The sequence below is a fragment of the Larus michahellis genome, chromosome 9, assembly GCF_964199755.1.
Source record: "Larus michahellis chromosome 9, bLarMic1.1, whole genome shotgun sequence".
In the NCBI taxonomy this organism is placed as follows: Eukaryota; Metazoa; Chordata; class Aves; order Charadriiformes; family Laridae; genus Larus; species Larus michahellis.
In genome coordinates, this window is record NC_133904.1 from 11,406,694 (window position 1) to 11,426,706 (window position 20,013).

Consider the following 20,013-nt stretch of genomic DNA (forward strand, 5'->3'; position numbering starts at 1 on the left):
ACCGGGCTTTCCAGCAAATCTGTGCATTATTAACTCTCTAAAGCCAGCCAACTGCATTTTTTTCAGTTTAAACAAAGCAATTTCTGCAGCTGGATGGTTAGGGCAGACTATTCCCATCGAGGGATTCTTTTACTAGCCCAGAGTAAGCTATTTTAAGAAGGGTCTTAAATGTCAAAAAGCTGTCGCAGCAGTTTTGCGGGTTAATGTTACTGTAGTCCTGTAGAGCTGGTCACCCCAGAGCCAACCCGCCCCTCCAGTTTCTCATTTTGCCCACCAGCCCCTGCACGTGGCTAAAAGCCCGTGGCACCAAACCTGCCGTGGTGGGAAGGCGCCTGCTGGAGCCTGAGCTCAAATCCAGATTAAGGCCTCTCTCCTCCTGACCCCCTCATCAACCTGGGGTGAAGCAGGGGCACCGGGGCCATCTCCTACCCGCCATTCCCTCCACAGCCCCTTGCCAGCGGCACAGGGCAGGTCATAGTCATGGAGAGATAGAGGAAAAATCTGAGGGTGATTCAGTAAGGGTTTTTTTTTCTAGTCATCTTACATTTGGGCATTTCTTGCAAAATGAGCTGTGCCTTCCCCCACAGAGCACAGGGAGCCGCAGGGCAGCACAGCAGCGCGCTCGCATCCATCGTCTGGCCCTGCCGCAGCGCCGCAGCCCTTCCAGCAGCACCTCGGGGGCTGTTCGTCTGAGCTGCTCTGAAAGACAGCCAGAAACTCCACCACCTTCCCAGGCAATTTGTCCCTGCACCTCTCTGCTCTCCCTGTTTGTTACAAAGGTTTTCCTCCCCTTACCCGATCCTCCTGGCTGTAATTTAAACCCGTTATCTCCCTGTGAACACGCAGAACAAATTACTCCCCTCCTCTTTGCAGCAGCCTCTTATGTGTTTGAAAGCTGCTCTCTCGCCTTCTCTTCTTTACGCTAACACCATGCTTTTGGTATTTTCCCTGGTCAAGTTTCTGATGTCCGGGAGCGCTCATGCTCCGGCAGCACCCGCAGGCACGGCCGGGACCCCACCATTGTCTCCAGGGTGTGCAAGGGCTGCTCTGCCTCCTGGGAGCCCTGTTCCCATCAGGGCTCACCTCTGCCGAGTCGCATCCTTCAGAGTTTGGTAGCGAACCAAGCGGCAGGGGTATTTGACAGAGGTGAACTCTTCCACCCCAACTAGAAAATCGCCGCAGCACATCTTTAACAGACCAGGTCTGTTGCCCGCACTGCAAACGAAGTGGGATTCAGAAAAACAGGTGGGTTCAGGTGGTTTCTGAGTCAGCTTTTAAGGAAGTTTTACAGCCTGGGATGTTGAACACCTGCGATCAGCCCCTACCCGAGCTCCAGGTACGGTTCCACAACTCTAGGTAGGAGAAATCACCGTCCAGGGCTGCTGTTACTCATATGGCCTCTCCTGGGTCAAACTGCTGCTCTTAAACACACAAAAGCCGTAAGATTTGTTGGAGGAATTGCAACCCACTTACTCTCTGCATACTTTAAACTGCCGCGCTGAACTCCCTAGCACACTAGCTGAGGATTCAACCGTAGCAATAAAACGTGGAAGGGCTCTGTGTTGGACTCGGAGCTGCCTTCGGCAGGAGTGCGTGGGCGCGGGAAAGCCTGAGCGTGCAGAACTGACCTGTGCTGCCGCCGACACCGCTCGTCTCTCCATTTGGCTTGATGGTAGTGGACACAAAAAAAAAAAGGTCATTTTTTTCTGGCTTCCAAACAGCAATAGGTGCTGAAACAGTAAGAAATGAACCCCCAGCTGCTGCTTCTGCTTCTCGCATGAAAACTGTTGCACACATATTTACCGTGCTGATTAAACAGATTACAATTACAATTCATAAATATTTGAGAAAATAAGGGCATTTCCATATACGGCTCGTGACAGAGCACAGTTGCTGTATGGCTGCCACTTGCTATCAAAACCCAGAGCAGCACGGTGTAAGCAATGCTTACTTCCCAGCAGCATCCTAAAATGAGAGCACTCTGACTCCGCTACTTCTGTCCGGATATATTTTTATTAAAGGTCAGTATAAGCTCCAAAAGAAACTTTGAATCATTTTTGTCACTATCTACCCAAAATAGAAACAGTCTCTAAATTGAATGTAGTTGAATTTTTAAATAGTCAGGTTCCAGGCACAATGCAAATATCTGCCATTTATAAGGCTATCGGGTAATTTAAATTCATGAAAGTAGTTACAAACACATATTGATGTTCTCAGTGGAGAAATGCAGCTCTGTATTACAGGGCTAGATCTCAGAAAATATTATATACAATATATTGGCCTGCTTTCACGCCAACAGTTCATTGTAAATGCAGATGTATGAAAAACATTTACCATCTAAAAATCCTCTATATTTAAGCTTCCAGCTAAAAAGTAAACTTTTCAGTAATTACTACAGTAGTGTTTATTTCAAACTTGATCGTAATTTTTCCAATCGGCGTTACCAAGCCCATTCTTAAGTGCACACTTTATAACATAATGATAAATGAAGAATCCATGTAGTTATTAGAGTGAGCTATATTAGACAAGCAAAATGTTAAAGAATTTTCTGGATAATGGAGGTAGGAATGAGAGGTTCCAGATTGTGCTAAGTCTTCTGGTCTGCCTCTGTCACCACAGATTTTGTTCTACTTTTATCTGACAAAACAGATTTTCAGTTAGTTTTTCACTCCTTAAATTTTGTTGTGATAGCATTACCCACCGTGTAGTAACAATCTAAATGAAGTATGTTTCAATCCAACACTTTAGCTGTCTTCAGATGTGGTGAAAACTCTACATGGTTGAGCAGAAATACCTATTAATGCAAGCATAATTTGGAGTATGATTTCTCATGCAAAAATAAGAATCCGCAGCTCTTATAGGAAAATCAACAGGATTCTTTTACAAGACATTTCGGACTATGAGAACACACAATCACACTGGTTTTCCTTCTGAAAGGGACAGTCTTCCACAACGTGCAAAATGAGACACGTGCTGTTCCAGTCAGTAAGTCTGTTACTCTAAATTGGTTAGCTGTCCCATTCTCCATTATTCTGATCATTGTTCTCCTCCTCTTCCGAATCAGCAGACACTTTCTTAATTCTCTGGATGGCTGCCTTAATGCTTCTCTCTAGCTCATTAGCGGATCCTTTACTGACATCTTTCTCTGTATCTCGATTCACTTTCCTTAGTTTAACTCCTTGCCTTATGGCAGAGAGGATGTTGTCTTTTACAGACGCATATGGATTTGGCTGTTCCACTTTGCGAAGATGAACTTCACCGCGTTTTAGAGAAGCCAAAACCTCGTCCATGGAACCTGCAACAGATAAATCTATTGTTACCAGAAGAACGAACAAGACAGCCCCACTCAAAGGTATAAAACCCTACTCAAGTGCTCAGGAGTCTTCCTTTCATCTTTGCTGGAGACAGGAAAAAGACTGGTCTGTTCTGGCACAGGCTCTTTCAAGCTTCTGCAACAACCAGGCTCTGGAACTGCTTTTAAAAAGCAGTTAAAGCTTTTACATCTTGAATTGAGAATCCAACGCCTTTTCAACATTATACAAGGTTGTGCTTTAAGCAAGAAATTATACGCAAAGGAGGATGCTTCTTTTTCATTACAACTTTATGGGCTTTCAAAAAAATTTCACTGAACGAAAAAACCTCTTGTATTCTGTATTAGCAACAATCTAGTATTCCTCCTAGCTCGCTCAGATGCCTGCTGAGACTGTCAATTGCATTTCTGCTCAGCCAAGAGAAAAACGAAAGGATTTGAGCAAAAGGGCTTGAAACTGCACCACTGAAGTCAGTGGGAGCCAGATCAGGCCCTGAGCAGGCAGGCAGCTCTTTTCCGGATGGACTTCAAAAATAATTCCCCTTTTACAGCGTGATTTAAATCTCAGGTGTACGTTTCTGAACTTCAGACCATAAAGGACATCACACTGAGAGAGCTTCCACTAGTTCTCTTCATACACACCGTAATTTGGGTTTTAATCCTTCTGTTGGAGTCTCTGTTGCTGCTTCAGACTGTCGGGGAGGGAGGCAGCTTCCCTGGACAGCAGTCGACTCCTTCGGCCACAGGTTCAGACCATCTGTGCCTCACGGCTACAAGTATTTTTGCCATGTGCAGTGCACAGAAGGTTACACGATTAACATCAAGCGCTCGAAACGTAACATTCTGCTAAATCTGTGGTACCTTCAAAGACTTGAGACGCCAGACAAGGATCGAGCAAAGATGCACCAAGTTGTCTTACAAAGGCTTCAAGTAAACCTGAAGTCTATTAATCAAATGGGCTGCCTGGTAAAAGACTACTCAGACTCACAAATTATAAAAGAAGTTCCCCTTGGAAAGGATGTTAACGCATTACAGACAATATTTTCAACACCAGAATATAAACCTCTCCTGGCTTTTCACGTGCAAAGACATGAGTAGCCCACGTCTAACTAAAACCAACCTGGTTATGAAGCTGTTTCAGTAAGTTCCTGTGGCAGTATTTTATCGATTACTATTGCAGCAATTAGCATGCTGGTTTTCTTCATGAAATGGGTGTAAACAACCAACCAGATCTCTCCAATAAACAAAACAGGATTTTTCTTATCCAAAAACAGTGTAGGAACATCAATGTTAGGCTGTGAATGGTAGTAAGTAGTAGCTACTAGCAAGGCTGTTCCAGCAGCAGTCAGACTGCCCTGGCGTACAACTCCTGCTGCTGATCAAAGCTGCTTCAGAGTATCTGTGGCGGAGTTATCCCACGGACTTCCCAGACTGAAGTCCGCTCACTGATCCACTGGATGCGCGGCAGCTTGGCATGGTACCTCGACTGCCTCAGCCCTCGTACTTCCCCGCACCTTGGAAGAACTGAAAATGCTGAACTTTCCTTGGGATTTCTGCCTGCGGTTTGCCTCTTAACTGAGAGGATATAAAGGCTGCTTAGAGGTATTGTGAATAGTCTGAAAAGGAAAAGGAATGTACCGCATTTAAAGACGTGCTTCATTCTAGCATAAGCTCCACTGTGAAAAACGACAATAAAAAATTGCTGCCTTCCAACTTAGATCAATCTCCCTGACATAGTAAAAATATCTGCTTGCTTTAGAGATAAAAATAAGCCTGTTAGCAGGATGTAACCAGTGCGGCCTCGGGAGGCTGCTGAGCTCTATTCTCATTCAAACTACTGTTTCAATTGCCAAGTTCAGCCTTCAATTACACCTGCATGATCTTGCTAACAAAGCAGAGGTGTAGCAGAACAGAATTTTTGCCCTGGGAATGTTAGTGTGCCAAAGTTATCCACCTGCCTTTCAAATCCTGGTTGAATTCTGCACAAATGCCCTTAAGAAATCCGTATTTAGAAACCAAGCAAATTCTAAGTGGACTCGGGCTGTGCAGACCTTAGAAATGCGAGCAGCCCAACTGCTAGCTCTGGAGTACATAAATCACAACACTAAAGTGGAGCCATAGGACAACCACAAATTTACCCACTGTGGTCTTCTGACTGGACAGGTGATTAATCCTTAATCAAAATATAACATTCGGTCCAAAAGTTGCAAAATTGCAGCAAGAACAAACCTGGTAATAAAAGTTGCCTCTCGCCAAACAACATGAATAAACCCCTCTCTCCTTGGAATTTCTTCTGACATTTTCCTACCTATTACAGCAGTGGGATTTTCAGCGTCATGAGAAAGGCAGGTCCTGAATTAAGATCTCCACAGAACTAGCAGTGCTGTGATTAAGCATGGTGTCACGGTTTCAGCTGGGGCAGAGACGAATTTCTTAGGAGCAGGCTGATGTAGTGCTATGTTTTGGATACGGGATGGGAAATAGCATTGATAGCAGATTGCTGGTTGTGATTCTTGCTAAGCTCTCAAGGCCTTTTCTGCTCCTCGTACCACCCTACCAGTGAGTAGGCCGGGGGTGCACAAAAAGTTCAAAGGAGACACAGCAGGGACAGCTGACCCCAACTGACCAAAGGGATATCCCACACCATACGACGTCCTGCTCAGTATATGAAGCTGGGGAAAGAAGGAAGTGGGGGATGTTCAAAGTGATGGCATTTGTTTTCCCAAGAAACTGTTACATGTGATGGAGCCCTGCTTTCCTGGAGATGGCTGAAAACCTGCCTTCCAATGGGAAGCAATGAATTAAGCCCTTGTTTTGCTTTGCTCATGTTGGGGGCTTTTGCTTTACTTGTTAAACTGTCTTTATCTCAACCCATGAGTTTTCTCACACTTATACTCTGATTCTCTCCCCCATCCCACTGGGGGGGAGTGAGCGAGTGGCTGCGTGGTGGTTGGTTGCCAGCTGGGGTTAAACCACAACACACGGTTTAAACCTGTAAGGCTGTACTTAATAATGTAGGATTCCAGCAGATTCAAGTTCAAATGTCCTAAAAGATTGACCTGTCCAATTTGACAGCACTTCCCCAAAAACACCGAGTCACACACTGCGAGCATCAGAACCCTGTGAAGTGCAAACAGAATACACAAATCATGGTTACTCATTTAACATCCTGAGTTATGGTCAGTGTTATCATATGTGGTTCATTAGACTAAGCTTTCCAAGAGCTTCCTTCTCTTAAGCAAGACTTCACACTATTGCTGACCAGAACCAGAGAGAGGGAGAACAGAGAAATACAGGAAACGAAGAAAACACCACCAGTCTATGTGAGCCTTCTTACCTATGTAATTATTTATAGACCTCCTGGATGAGTCATCCTGTTTGTGCAGTGCAGGGCTCTCTGTGGGGCCATCGGCGCTAAGGGGAAGTGGCTTATCCTCTGTTGCTGACGGTGTCTTTAACTGGAGAGGTAAAGGGGGAGGTGGGGGAGGAGGGGGTGGAGGAGGTGGTGGTGGTGGGGAGGATGGAGAAACCGTCAGTCCTGGAGGCGGTGGTGGTGGGGAGGATGGACAGACCATCAATCCCGGAGGTGGTGATGGTGGGGAGGATGGAGAGACCATCAGTCCTGGAGGTGGTGATGGTGGTGAGGAGGATGGTCCCTCGCTGTGCTTTTGTTGCTCTGTGTCACCATCAGTAACAAAGATCTGGACAGGGATATCCGCTGGGGTATTCTGATGTGCAGCTTTTGATTCTTTGGCTTCTACTAGCAGTATGCTCTTTGGCTGCTCTGGAGCTACCCTTGCTCTTGATGAACGTGGACGGGACATTACTGCAACCTGCTGAGTGATGCTTCGTGGCAACTTGGGACTGAGAGGTTGGGGACGAGATGTTTTCAAAACAACATGAGCTGGACACTTCTGAAAAACAAATCATAAGGCAGAAGGTCACATCTCCATTGGACTGGTCAAAACATCAATCCCAGAGAAACAAAAAAGCCACAGAGTACAGACCTGTCCCATTCACCCATTCAAGTAGAAAATTCAACCCTGAACATATTCAAATGAATATCAAGGTATTTCTTTTAAAGTCATTTCCTCACTTCTATTCTTTGCAACAGGCTCTGCATCTGGAAACTATAACCTTAGTGTATTTAATCCTTTAGATTACACACAATTACACACAATCCTCTTTTTAGGCTATCCAGATCACAGAATCACAGAACGGTAGGGCTGGAAGGGACCTCTGGAGATCATCTAGTCCAACTCCCCTGCCAGAGCAGGGTCACCCAGAGCAGGTTGCACAGGAACGCATCCAGGTGGGTTTTGAATGTCTCCAGAGACAGAGACTCCACCACCTCTCTGGGCAGCCCGTGCCAGTGCTCCGCCACCCTCAAAGTAAAGAAGTTCCTCCTCATGTTTAGGTGGAACTTCCTATGCTCAAGTTTGTGCCCATTGCCTCTTGTCCTGTCCCCAGGCACCACTGAGAAGAGTCTGGCCCCATCCTCCTGACACCCACCCTTTAAGTATTTATAAGCATTGATTAAGATCCCCCCTCAGTCGTCTTTTCTCCAAGCTGAAGAGACCCAAATCCTTCAGCCTTTCTCCATAAGAGAGGTGTTCCAGTCCCCTAATCATCTCAGTAGCCCTTTGCTGTACCCCCTCCAGCAGTTCCCTGTCCTTCTTGAACCGGGGAGCCCAGAACTGGACACAGTACTCCAGGTGCGGCCTCACCAGGGCAGAGTAGAGGGGAAGGATGACCTCCCTGGAGCTGCTTGCCACACTCTTCTTGATGCACCCCAGGATGCCACTGGCCTTCTTGGCCGCAAGGGCACATTGCTGGCTCATGGTCATCCAGATGGTGGTCTCTGGTTTGGACCGCGCTCACACATGAGCTACGGCTACTTTCTGATGCTGTGTTTTGACACCATTTTGGACTACTATAGTTCACAGTACTTGCCTCCCTGAATGTTTTCAGCCTCTCCAGTGTTTTCTGACGTTCCTGGCTTATCCAAGCTTTTTTCTTTTTCTCCTCCTCTTTTTGCTTGTCTCTCTTCTGCATTAAAATAGAAGTAAGCAAGCATTAGTGTGTGAAAACAAGCAGCTGCTACATTCTCCAAGGCTGCTATTCAGTACTCACTATCTGAATGCTGTGATGCTGCAGAAAGCGTTTTTTGCTCTCTTCTGCCTGTTGCAGTCTCTGCTGATGGCTTGCTTCACATTGATCCTGGTAGAATAGCAAAATTCATGCAACCCTCGGTTAGTTCACATTTACTGTGCACCATCTGTGCCATTAACTCCTGTGCAGAAGCCACTAAACAGCGACCGAGGCTAAGTGCTTGGCTGTGCCAAGAAGGATGGCTAAGCTCAACCTATGGCAGATGTGTGAGACCCTGAAGGTGAAGCCTGTGGGACTCCTTCATGGCTAAAGCAAATGGGATCTTTTTTCTCCTAATTAGTGTATAATAACCTATTAGGGTTATTCATGCTGCAGAGGAAATAGACCCAGATCTGAACTGATCCCTCTGCATTACAATTAGGTTTAAAAAAAAGGAGAAGGAAAAAAAAAAAAGGCAGAAACAAGCTCTGAAGAAATTTCACCCAGGTACCAGCTGGAGGGCAGGGGTGCAAAGACATGAGGAAGAAGGCAAGCGGGAAGCTAGCAGGGCATTACAAAAATACAAGGCTACTTTCCCTCTGCCCCTTATTTGCCATAGCTCACAAATACAAAAGCCAGGGAAGCAAAGGTACAGGAAGCACAATGAATGCCTAACAGGGGTACCTTCTGTTAGTAACAAAGTGCCGCAGAGAAGCTGCAGGCTTCAATATTTTCTCTGGGAGTCGCTATTTGTCACTGTACAGCGGGGGATTATCCACATGGCTGGGTAAGCATTTGCAAATCATCTGGCACTTGGCTTTAGTGTTACATAACCAACAGACAGCAATTAAGTGAATGAAAACAGAAGCAAAAGAAGCGTCTGATGAGGAAGCAGTTGCAAGCAAGAGACAATGATGGCTCACAAAACATTTCCAATGTCATTCCCATTTTGTCCAGGCTAGTGAGGGGTAAAAGGCTAGACAGACTTGAGCTTAAATCTCTGGTCTCTGCCCCAGCATGACTGTGCAAGTGTAAGGTAAGCTCAGCTCACTGGGAAAGTTCCTGAGAGTCAACTGTGATCTCACTTGTCTTCCTAGCGTCTGCTATGAATGGGAAGCAAAGGAAAAAACTGCCCTTTCCACAGAACTGAGAGGCTGGAGAGAGAATTGCAACAGTTGAATTCCCCCCCGCTCCCCCCCATTCAAAGGTAAAGTCAGTATCCCTGTGTGGGTTGCTCTGTCACTGCAGCTTCCTTCATTGCAGGCCAGGTTTCCTCCTTTACTGCAGCTGCTTTGTAAAACTCTGCCAGGGCAAAGCTCCAGCTGGTCACAGCGGGGCCCTGGTAAGGTTTAGCTGATAGGGGAACACCTCCTGGGTCATCCACGTCAGTTTGTGCTCTCTTAAACTAGAGAGGCACTTGCACCACACAGCGGAGTGTAAAGCTGCCTCAAAATCACATTGCCCCTCTTTCTGTTTGGTGGCCTCAGTACTGAGCCATGTATCATCTTGCACGCTCCACCCAAAGCTTCCCTAGTTGTTTCCTGTCCATCCCTCGTGAGTCAAGACATCAGCTAAAGAAAATGCACATCTCCAGGACTGCATTTACTTTTTTGTTCCTGAGGTAGGCTCTCCTCGCACAGACAGTCCCACGCTTTGTCTCCAACTGCTTAGTCTTCTGCCTCAGCATCGTCATTTCTGACAAGTTAGCGTAATGTTGTCCCATTGTCTGTTCAATGACCTTGAGCTCCTCAGGATTTTCACATGTATCATAGTAAACAACTTCATCCTGTTTCTCTAAAAAGGCATTTGGCATTTTTTTAAAAAAACCAAAACTTGCCACAGTTATTTAAACATTTCAAGAACTAATGACATTTTAAAAGCCACTGAAGGCAGTGAGTGAGTTAGTAGAAAGTCTAATGCTCCAGAGCCGAGCTTGGTCCTTCAAAGCCTTACGCAAACATGTGATGTTACTCACAGGGGCGCTTTGCAGGATCAAATTTATGCTGTTAGCATTTGTTGTTGTTTAGCTTCCTCTTTCAAATGGCCCTCTGTGCTTTAATCCCTACCTTCACCAACTGGAGTATTCCTGGAAAACTGAAGACTGTTCCGATCAACACTGGGTGACTTATTTAACTATTTACCAGGCTTTAATTATGCAACAAGCAGGAGCAATATTTACTTCACAGCGTACACGGTAATAGAGTATTCATAAGAACAAATAAGCATAAACAAGACCGGTGCCTAATTTGGTCATAAATATGTTACAAAGAGACACTTAAAACTGGAATATAGCAGTACTCAAGTACCATCTAACTACAATCACCTCTTTTTGTCATTACAGGGTGTTGCAATTTCTACCTGTTAAACTACAACAGCTTTGTGATGAACTTCAGGGCCCATTTCAGCAGGTCATGATATCCACAGTTTCTATGCATAGATCCTGTAACTACAAGCGCCGTTAAGTATTTCCAATATAAGTTATTCCATACCCTAAACCAGTGCATGCACATATCACAGCTGCTATCAAGATCAGCTACCAGTGTGGGGTTTTTTTTTTTAAACTGTGTTGCCAAATTAGTGTCTAGTTAGTCAGAAAACACAATACCAGATTGTGCCACAGCATCAGTGTTTTCCAACGATGCATTCTACTATCAAGACCTGAGCAGTGATAATCCTCCTTTTTTATTTTTATTTTTTTTTAAGCGAAAACAGAGCAGGCCATATCATTCCTGTGTTTTGGATATGTGCTTAAATATTTGTTTATTCTTACCTTGAATATGTCTCCTTAAAGTGTCCAACTGTACGATAAGCAGCATCTCTTCATGTTTTAATACTTCAAGCTGTACATTATATAATTCCAGCTGGGTTTCATAATAGTGTATTTCCAGCTCCTCCACTACAGTTAGGTTCTCTTCTTGTTCACTGAGGTTCTCCATCTGTGTAGCCCCAAATAGAAAATAAAAAGCATTAATAACAAAATATGCACACCGGAAACATGCATGGATGCCCAAATACCTGTACAGAGCCTGGCCTAACTGGCAGCTGCTTAGGTACGGAAAGCACAGTGGTACGGAAAGCACAGAACTTTAGAAATGGCTTGGAGCAGAAACTCAGAGGAACAGAGAGCCTTATTAACAGGAAGTGTAATTTTACCTTAAGTCTACCACGAAAGCCTTCATTACAATCTGCACAAATAATACTGCTCCTGAAGACAATTATATATAGTGCAGTACACTACTCTTGGAAAATAAACGTCAGGTACTCCTAGCAGCAGTTAGATAGCATCAAATCAAGAAGATCAGAAGATTAAAGTCAAGTAAGTATCTTTATTTTGCAGCGTCCTCTGAAAATAATATCTGGTCTTTATCTCCCTAAAACTAACAATTTTAAAGGTTAGTATTACAAATGCTAACATGACACCTGAACTGTAAAAGAATGCATCTTAACCTTTGCTAAGCGTCCTCATATGTGCAGAAGCATTTTAAAAAACTGGAGACATGCATTTTTCCACAACTTAAAACCATGTTGAAAACCTAAGCTGTTTCACAGACAAAGACTTTGATGGTCTACTGCCATGACCACTTTGGCAGGTTTTGCTCAGCCCTTCACAAACCAGTGACAGAAAAGGAGGCTTTTCAAGGTCTTACGTTTTTCTGAATGCCAGCTCTCTTCTGTTTCAGGCACAACTCTCTTGCCCGCAGATGCTGAAGGGTTTCTTTAGCTAACATGCACTTCAGGTTTTCTAGTCGTGGCAAGGCTGATGCCCAGGCTGTTTTACCAAATCTTTCCTGATCTTGTTCCATCTGTTTTTCCATTGCTGCAGATTAAAACATTGCAACAGGAGATGAGAAATGCAGTGTACTTACAGCCCTCGTGTGTTTCCGCGATAGCTGCAGTACTAAAAGTGATGATACTATTAAACAATTTCTGAAGCTTCTTTAGAAATTACAAGACTAAAAGGTTGAATTAATGATTTTATATATGTAAGTAAAATATTTCATTTTACCATGGAAACATGCCTTAACAGTTACACAGTGATCTATTCAGTTAATGCACTGAAATCCTTGAGGCTTGCATATCAAGCATTAAAAGCGTGCACGGTTTTTGTTCGGAGGTGTGCAGGCATGTCTCAGGCTTTGATAATGTTTGTGTGTGCAAGTCAAATGCAAGTTGTAAACCAAATTGGTTAAAAGATAAGTGAATAAAATGCTGCTTAAGTTGGACACTCATCCTAACCTCAGGGTCTGCAGAGAGCGAGCAGCAAAGGTAATAAAAAGACCTTTCAGTCCCCCAAGTCAAGTATTTGAACAACCTTTTGTGCAAATCATTCTGATTACCTGCCAGAGCCTTTACAGTTTCCTTGAAGTAGTTCACAGTGATATCCTGAATGGAGCGCACAGCATTCTCAGCCCGCTTAGTCCATTCTTCAGCATCTTTCTGCAAAGCAGCTACTCTTTTAGGCCCCAAATTATCATACTGCAAGGATTTCTGCAAGGAGACAAAACTTTCAGTTGCTAACTGGTTACCACAGTGGTGCAGCTCACGTTATGCTATACTTGGAGACATTTCAAGCAAGGCAGAGTACAGTAGCAAACATGACCTTCCCCTCGCCTGACACAAAGCGAATCACTACTCATGCCTGCGTATTGCCCTGTTCTTCCTTCTCTGGGCTAACTCAGAACCTTTGTTTCCCAATTATGACTTCACACTTAACTTTGGATTGATTTATTTCTTAAAATATTTTTAAACTATCATCTTAAAAATCTTGTCCAACACAAGTGGTTTTAGTTGTTACTAAAAGTAACTCAAAACCACTCTTCTACGTGCAATGTTCTCTTCTATTTTTCCCCACGTGTTGACAGCACATTGCACTGTCAGGTTCTCCAGTTTGGCAGTTCTTTCACATAGGAACAGGGATATAGAAAAGAAATGTAACAGAATATTTTCAAGTCCACAAAGCGTACATGGGTGCAAGACTAGTATTCAAATATTTTTTTAAAAGAATTAGTGAGCCCTAGAGGGTTTTTTTATACAGAAACAACCTTTCTGTTTTATCCATTCCAATTTTCACTTAGATTTTCAGTACAGCATACTGGGTATTTTATCTTCACAGATTTAGACCTTTGGTATCCAAGAACCTTAGTCTAAACTTAAAACTGTTCTGCTCTTTTCAAGAACAGCTCGCTTCAATTTTCACAGACTATTTAAGGAAAAATCAAAGTAGTAGATGGCTGTCTTTTCCAGAGGCATCACAGCTTTCAGTATGTGCTTCCAGTTCAAGATGCACATAAAATTAAATGAACACAGTGATAACTGACATGTTTTAATCTGTACTTCCAGCAGGTTGTAGCAGCAATAGAGAATTACTTTGTGTGATAAGGTCTCCTCTGCCGTCTGTTCTACCTCAGCTGAGTTAATCTGGTGCATCAGCATTGCTGGGGGATGGCATTCTCAATGTCACAAAGCCTCCCACCAAAGGTGGCACAACAAAGGCTACTTAGATCTCTGTAAATTCAGCCTACCAGAGAGTAAACCCCAGAGGGGTGGAGCTTCGGGACACTTTAATTCCTCAAAACGGAGGGAGGTGGGACACCGGTGGGAAGACAGATGTGGTTCTATTCAAGCTAATACCATGGACTCTTGAGAACCTCTGAGGGTGGTTCTGCCCTAACTGAATTTCTCAGTCACGTTTGGTAGCTTGGCAGGGGAAAAAAAAACAACATGTACAGACAGAAGTAGGGAATGTTAAGTGATTTGAGTCTAAACTGCTCCAAGAGCAGCTGATGCCCTACTTGGCCTTTCACTTTGTAAAGGTAGACCTACCAGGATTTCCAGTTTGTAGAGTGTCGCCAGCTCTCGCATATCTCTGAAGGGCTGCAGTAAATACTGGTAGAATTGCGTTGCCATGGTGACCAAATCCTGATAAGCTTCGTCTTCTTCTTCATAAACCTTCATCAAAGCCACCATTGTGTCAGCACTTTTATGCTGCTGAAGAACCTAGTGGGATAAAAGGTAAATCAGACTTGGCTGCTTTGCATCTGTGTGTGCTGACAAGCTTTGGTGGGAAGGACCTGCCCTTTGTCATCTGATGAACAGACAAGGCTTCCCCCTGCACAGGAGGCGTATGCCAGGCATCCAGCAGCGACAGCCACCCCTGGCTGGAAATATCATTAACACCACACTGTTAAAGGCACTAATTGTTGCATATTGTATTGGGAGACTGCAAGGAGACTCTCGCCTAGGGCTTCCACCGCAGAAGTTCTAATAGCTGTGTGCAGTTGACTTGGTCGCTGCTATTTATAAACACAAATAGGAAACTGGGGAAGTCTGTGCACTGGAAGGACAAGTAAGGTATTCTTAAACTAGCTCCCACATTGCTTCCACAATTACTAAGTGCCTGCTAATATGAAAGGAGTCTCTGGATCCAGAATTTCTGACTTTGGGCATAGAAAAATCAGATTGCCATTTAAAAATAAGGATTCAGAAACAGATTTCTACTCCTGATACGCCCTGCAGTTACATTCCTTTAACGTTTGTATAATTTATAACAGTTTATTCAAATCTCAGTTCCAGTAATATTACACTTTGTAAATTGTAACGCTTCCATGGAACAACTGCCTTTCTTAAGGTCTTTATTTGCTTCTATGAAAAAATACAAAGTTGGAAACTTCTCCTCGGGTGCACTTATTTACTGGCACGAATCCAAGCTTCAAAGATTCTTCTTTGACAGCACCTAGCTTAGACCATGGTGCATCCTATGTGCCAGGACAGAGTGAGCCAGCTGAGAGAACAGAGCAAAGTTCCACGGAGAAACACAGACCTTCCTGGAAAGACAGTGTTTGCTCTACAGCTCTGTAAGGAGGGAAGGGAACAGGGGATGTCTGGTGCTACAACAATGAGAAAAGGCATTAGAAACATAAGCTTGATTGTGTTGCAACTGAAAAGCACTAGAATCAAACCACCACCTTTGCTCTTGCCAGCTTAGTCTGGGTAAGACAACAGGAGCAAAGTCCCCAGCTGTGGAGGCATTTCCACATGGAAAATTTATGGAAGTCCGCTCAAGGGCATTTCCCACACTCCAGGCCTGGCACAGGAAGGACAGGGGAAAAAGAGGATCTGAACTGCACCATTTCTAATAATCCCAGAAGTCCCGTGGCCCCTTTGGCTTCCCCAGGAGCTCACGGTAGCTCAGACACAGTCCTAAAGCCCACCTGCAGCAATTTAGCAGCCTGCAGTCTGCTTTTTCCCCCACTATTGAGGCCAACTAGAAACCCAATAGTTCACTTTCTGGTTCCGATACTCAAAGCAAGCAGTGAGGGCCATGCTGCTCCTGGAGAATGTTTATAGTGAGTACAGGGGAAGTATTAGTGAAATTTTAGAGTCAACTCATGAGAAAATTACTCATTGCAAGGGTTTGGGTTTTTTTTTTTGTCTTCCATTTTAAAGTAAAATCCTTGCTTTTACACAAACTGATATTCTTTTCATGGAATTCTGGTTTGCCATTAGCCCAGCTGACTCCTGTGGTGGTTGTAACAGTATTGCTCTTGGGTTTTTCCCTTTGTTTTTGAACATACACACATAAGAAGTATTTACACAATACTACTCTCCTCCATCTTGTACCAGTATCTTCTACATTCTTCAAAATGAATTTCCTGGCCCAGAGGATGAAGTATTTGAGAAGGACATGGATGTGAAAAGGGAAGGATGCTCTAACACTTAAGGCTAGTTTTAGTGCCAGAACAGGCATATTTTATTTCTTGACTCTTGCGTAACGTGGTCTAGACTACAATAAAATGAATTTAGCCTGCAAATATACCACCACTCTATGGCATGTTTAGCCATATCTAAAACATAGCTGGAAATATCAGAATAACTGCTACTGAGTTATACTTAACCACCAATCCGCCACATAGCTGTACATACTAGTGTTGCCTGCAAAAAAGCATAGTGGCTAGAAAGTATTTCTAACTGGGCCATGAACTGTTATGGTCAGTTACGGGAACTGTTGCCTTTGTATACAACATTGTGCATGGACCTTATGTAAAATAAAGTTGTGTTTTTAGAAAACAGCATCTTTCTGAAACAGTAATGTTGTCACAGTTGTTAACTACTGAAATAGGAAACAGAAGGCTAAAGCCAACTGGTCTTAACTCTCTCCTGAAGCATAATCATTTTCATTGAACACCTTTCAGCTTACTTTGCCAGGAAATAGACTGCAAACATCCTGCAAGAAAAGTATAGAAGCAACACACTGGCGATCTATTGTTTTAACGTACCAATGTCCTATTGCAACCATGTTACTAGATGACTTACTACAAGGGGGGAAAAAAAAAAATATCCAGGAACACAAGAAGAAACAGCACTAAAAGGAGAATGGGCTAGTCATCACTAGTTCATAAAATAATTAGGCCAGAATTTGACACTTTAAAAAGCTTAACACAACTTCTCTGACTACAGAACACCTATTTGGCATAGGTCCGTGGCTCAGTTTGTTTTTAATAAAAAACTTGACTGAGAATTCCCCAATTATAGGCACCACTGCAAACAGGCAGCCCGAGTACTTCATAGGGAGGTTAGGAAACGAGAGCATGATTGTCCTCTCCCTTTTGGTTACCATTCCACCCATTGCACAACACTGCTGGGTATTTTTAGCAAGGTGTTTTCGTAGGAGCACTTGCAGCTTAAGTAAGCACCCCAATGCCTTACACTGACTGCCCACCCGGAGCTGGATTATTCCCCACTTTATTAAGTGGTGCTTACAAAGACTGATCACATTCAGTGCTTGAGAAAGTTGACTTAGTAGTTTCCAGACAACCAAAAAAAGTGTTTGCGTCAACACTAATCTGAACACTGGACAATACTACAAGCAAAGTGACATTAGTGACCTGGTCACCCTTGCTCACATTACCCCAGTGGGAGTCTGACCCGGGTGAGGGAAGCTCCTGCGGGAGAGGCTGCCAGCCTCATGCATGTACCTCCCCAGTGACCAAGAGCTGCTAAAGCCGAGGCTCAGAGAGGAGCACCTGCCGGCCCTGCTGCAGCACCGACGGTGAAATCCGTCCTACACCGAGGGGAACCTTCTCCTCCCTGCAGGGAGAGCAGGGGCGGCCCTGCAGCACCCCCACCCCGCACCTCCCAGGGACAGCCCCAGGCCGGAGGCGCCTGCTGGCCCCTCAGCGGGGCCGGCCCAGGCCACCGGCCCCCTCAGGCCCCGCCAGCGCTGCGGGGCGGCCCCTCCGCCCCCCCCCCGGCCCCGGGGCCCGTACCCGCCGCAGGGCCTCCTTGGCCCGGGCCAGGTGGCCGCGCAAGGCCTTCCCGCGGAGCTCGTGAAGGCTCTCGAAGTACTCGTCGTCGCGGCGGCGGTCAGCGGCGAAGAGGGCGTCCAGCACCACACGGCCGCCGCAGAGCTCCAGGGCCCAGCCCAGGTACCGCTCCAGCTCCCGGCACAGCTCCTGCACCTCGGCCTCGCCCGGCGCCGCCCCACCGGGGAACAGCACGGCCCACAACCCGCCGCCGGTGGCGGCGCCGGGCAGGGTGGGCGGCAGGGCGGGGAAGGCGGGCTCCAGGCGCGGGCAGACGGCCGCCAGCTGCCGGTGGACGCCGCGCAGGGCCGGGGCCGAGAAGAGGCCGGCCCAGCTCTGCGGGGCCTGCGCCGCTGCTGCATCCTCCCCCGCCCGGCCGTGGCAGGTGACGGCGAACGCGCCCTCCACGCCGTTCCAGGCCACGAGGAAGCGGAGTCGCGGCGGCCGAGGCTCGGCGAAGGCGGTGTCGCGCACGGCCACCCACCCCTCCAAGCTGTCGGGCTGCGGGTCCATGATGGCGGCGGGGCGGCCCCGGCCGAGCGAAACAGAAACTTACCGGCCGGGGAGGTTCCGCGCCAACCCGGCCGGGGGACTGGGCCCTCGCGGCGCGTCACCGGCAGCTCGCCGAGCCATTGGCCGGGCGTCGGCCGGGGGGCGGGAATGGGGCGTGGCTGCCGGGAGGGGGCGGGGCGGGCGGCCCTCACGCAGCCGGCAGGGAAATAAATAACAATCACAAGAGTGGGAGGCGGGGCTCGTGCCACGCACGCGTAAAGGAGGGGAAAAAAAAAAAAGAAAAAGAGAAGAAAAAGTTATTGTTGTGAAACAAGCAGTTGTTTCCGCGGAGAGCGGTGGGCAGGGTGCACGAGACACGGAGCGCGGCGGGAGGGAGGACAGGCGTTACCTCAGGGCAGTCGCCATGTCAGGACGGTCAGAGTTGGAAGGGACCTTAAAGATCATCTTGTCCCAAGCCCCTGCCATGGGCAGGGACACCTCCCACTAGACCCGGCTGCTCAAAGCCCCATCCAGCCTGGCCTTGAACACCTCCAGGGATGGGTCAGCCACAACTTCCCTGGGCAACCTGGGCCAGTGCCTCACCGCCCTCACAGGAAAGGATTTCTTCTTAATATCTAATCTAAATCTTCCTGTTTAAAACTGTTACCCCTCATCCTATTACTACACTCTCTGATCAAGAGTCCCTCCCCATCTTTCCTGTAGGCCCCCTTTAGGTACTGGAAGGTCTCCCCAGAGCCTTCTCTTCTCCAGGCTGAACACCCCCAACTCTCTCAGCCTGTCCTCACAGCAGAGGGGACCCAGCCCTCTCATCATATTCGTGGCCCTCCTCTGGACCCACTCCAACAGATCCATGTCCTTCTTATGCCGAGGGCTCCAGAGCTGGATGCAGTACTCCAGGTGGGATCTCATGACAGTGAAGTAGAGGGGCAGAATCCCCTCCCTCGCCCTGCTGGCCACGCTACTTTTGGTGCAGCCCAGGATGTGGTTGGTTTTCTGGGCTGTGAGCGCACATTGCCGGCTCATGTTGAGCTTCTTGTCAACCAACACCCCCAAGTCCTCCTCCTCAGGGCTGCTCTCAATCCATTCTCCACCCAGCCTGTATTTGTGCTTGGGTTTGCCCCAACCCGTGTGCAGGACCTTGCACTTGGCCTTGTTGAACTTCATGAGGTTCACACAGGCCCACCTTTCAAGCCTGTCCAGGTCCCTCTGGATGGAATCCCATCCCTCCAGCATGTCAACTGTTCCACACAGCTTGGTGTGGCTGGCAAACTTGCTGAGGGTGCACTTCATCCCACTGTCCGTGTCACTGACAAAGATGTTAAACAGCACCGGTCCCAGTAGTGACCCCTGAGGAATGCCACTCGTCACTGCTTGCCACTTGGACATGGAGCCGTTAACTGCAACCCTTTGAGTGAGAATTTTCCTGTGCCTCATGGTGCTCATCCTTAAATCCAATGCAGTCCTAAGATCATCATGCTTATTACACCACCTAAATACCGCCTCTGAGGGAGCTGGGAGCAAAGACGGGGTTTATATAGCATGTATCTCTTATTCAGGCCTTGTGTGTGAGGCTGAATTTAATTCATGGTAAACAGAATGTTATATTCTAGTCTTTGGAAGCAAAGCTGACACTACTAATTTTTCAACAAATTCAGGCCTGCAAGAGAGCGACGCTTAACAGTATAAGGGCAAAAATAAGTTCTCGTTTGAAAAATTAATAAAATCTGTCTGACAGCATAAATGTTAACATTTCAGCAAAGGCTACATCATTTATGTGAAAACATTTCTGCTCTGATC

General features: G+C 46.2%; 1 protein-coding gene across 3 annotated transcripts; it reads right to left on the minus strand.

Annotated features, from left to right (window-relative positions):
* Nucleotides 1-1,994: 1,994 nt before the first annotated feature.
* Nucleotides 1,995-18,315, minus strand: WHAMM (WASP homolog associated with actin, golgi membranes and microtubules). Of its 3 annotated transcripts, XR_012588956.1 has the most exons (11): nt 17,668-18,315; nt 14,225-14,398; nt 12,739-12,889; nt 12,049-12,218; nt 11,172-11,337; nt 10,008-10,195; nt 8,444-8,530; nt 8,264-8,359; nt 6,648-7,224; nt 3,953-4,926; nt 2,841-3,295 (listed from the first exon to the last, which is right to left on the minus strand). XR_012588956.1 is itself a non-coding variant. In XM_074600012.1 (10 exons), exons 1-10 carry the CDS (start codon nt 18,214-18,216, stop codon nt 3,009-3,011), a joined length of 2,445 nt encoding a protein of 814 aa, XP_074456113.1. In that variant the 5' UTR covers nt 18,217-18,312; the 3' UTR covers nt 1,995-3,008. The 3 variants fall into 3 exon arrangements, 2 of the variants coding, with proteins under 2 accessions (XP_074456113.1, XP_074456114.1); XM_074600012.1 differs by lacking the exon at nt 3,953-4,926 and having other exon boundaries at nt 1,995-3,295; nt 17,668-18,312; XM_074600013.1 differs by lacking the exons at nt 2,841-3,295; nt 3,953-4,926 and adding an exon at nt 6,287-6,430.
* Nucleotides 18,316-20,013: the final 1,698 nt, after the last annotated feature.

Bases quoted from the DNA above. Each gene is read 5' to 3' on its own strand.
- WHAMM (XM_074600012.1), bottom strand. From the start codon at position 18,216: ATGGACCCGCAGCCCGACAGCTTGGAGGGGTGGGTGGCCGTGCGCGAC. The intron at 8,531-10,007 runs GTAAATGCAGTC...CTATTCTACCAG, and splicing joins CCTACCTCAGGAACAAAAAA to GATCAATGTGAAGCAAGCCA. The intron at 3,296-6,647 runs GTAAGAAGGCTC...TATCTGTTGCAG, and splicing joins GTCTATAAATAATTACATAG to GTTCCATGGACGAGGTTTTG.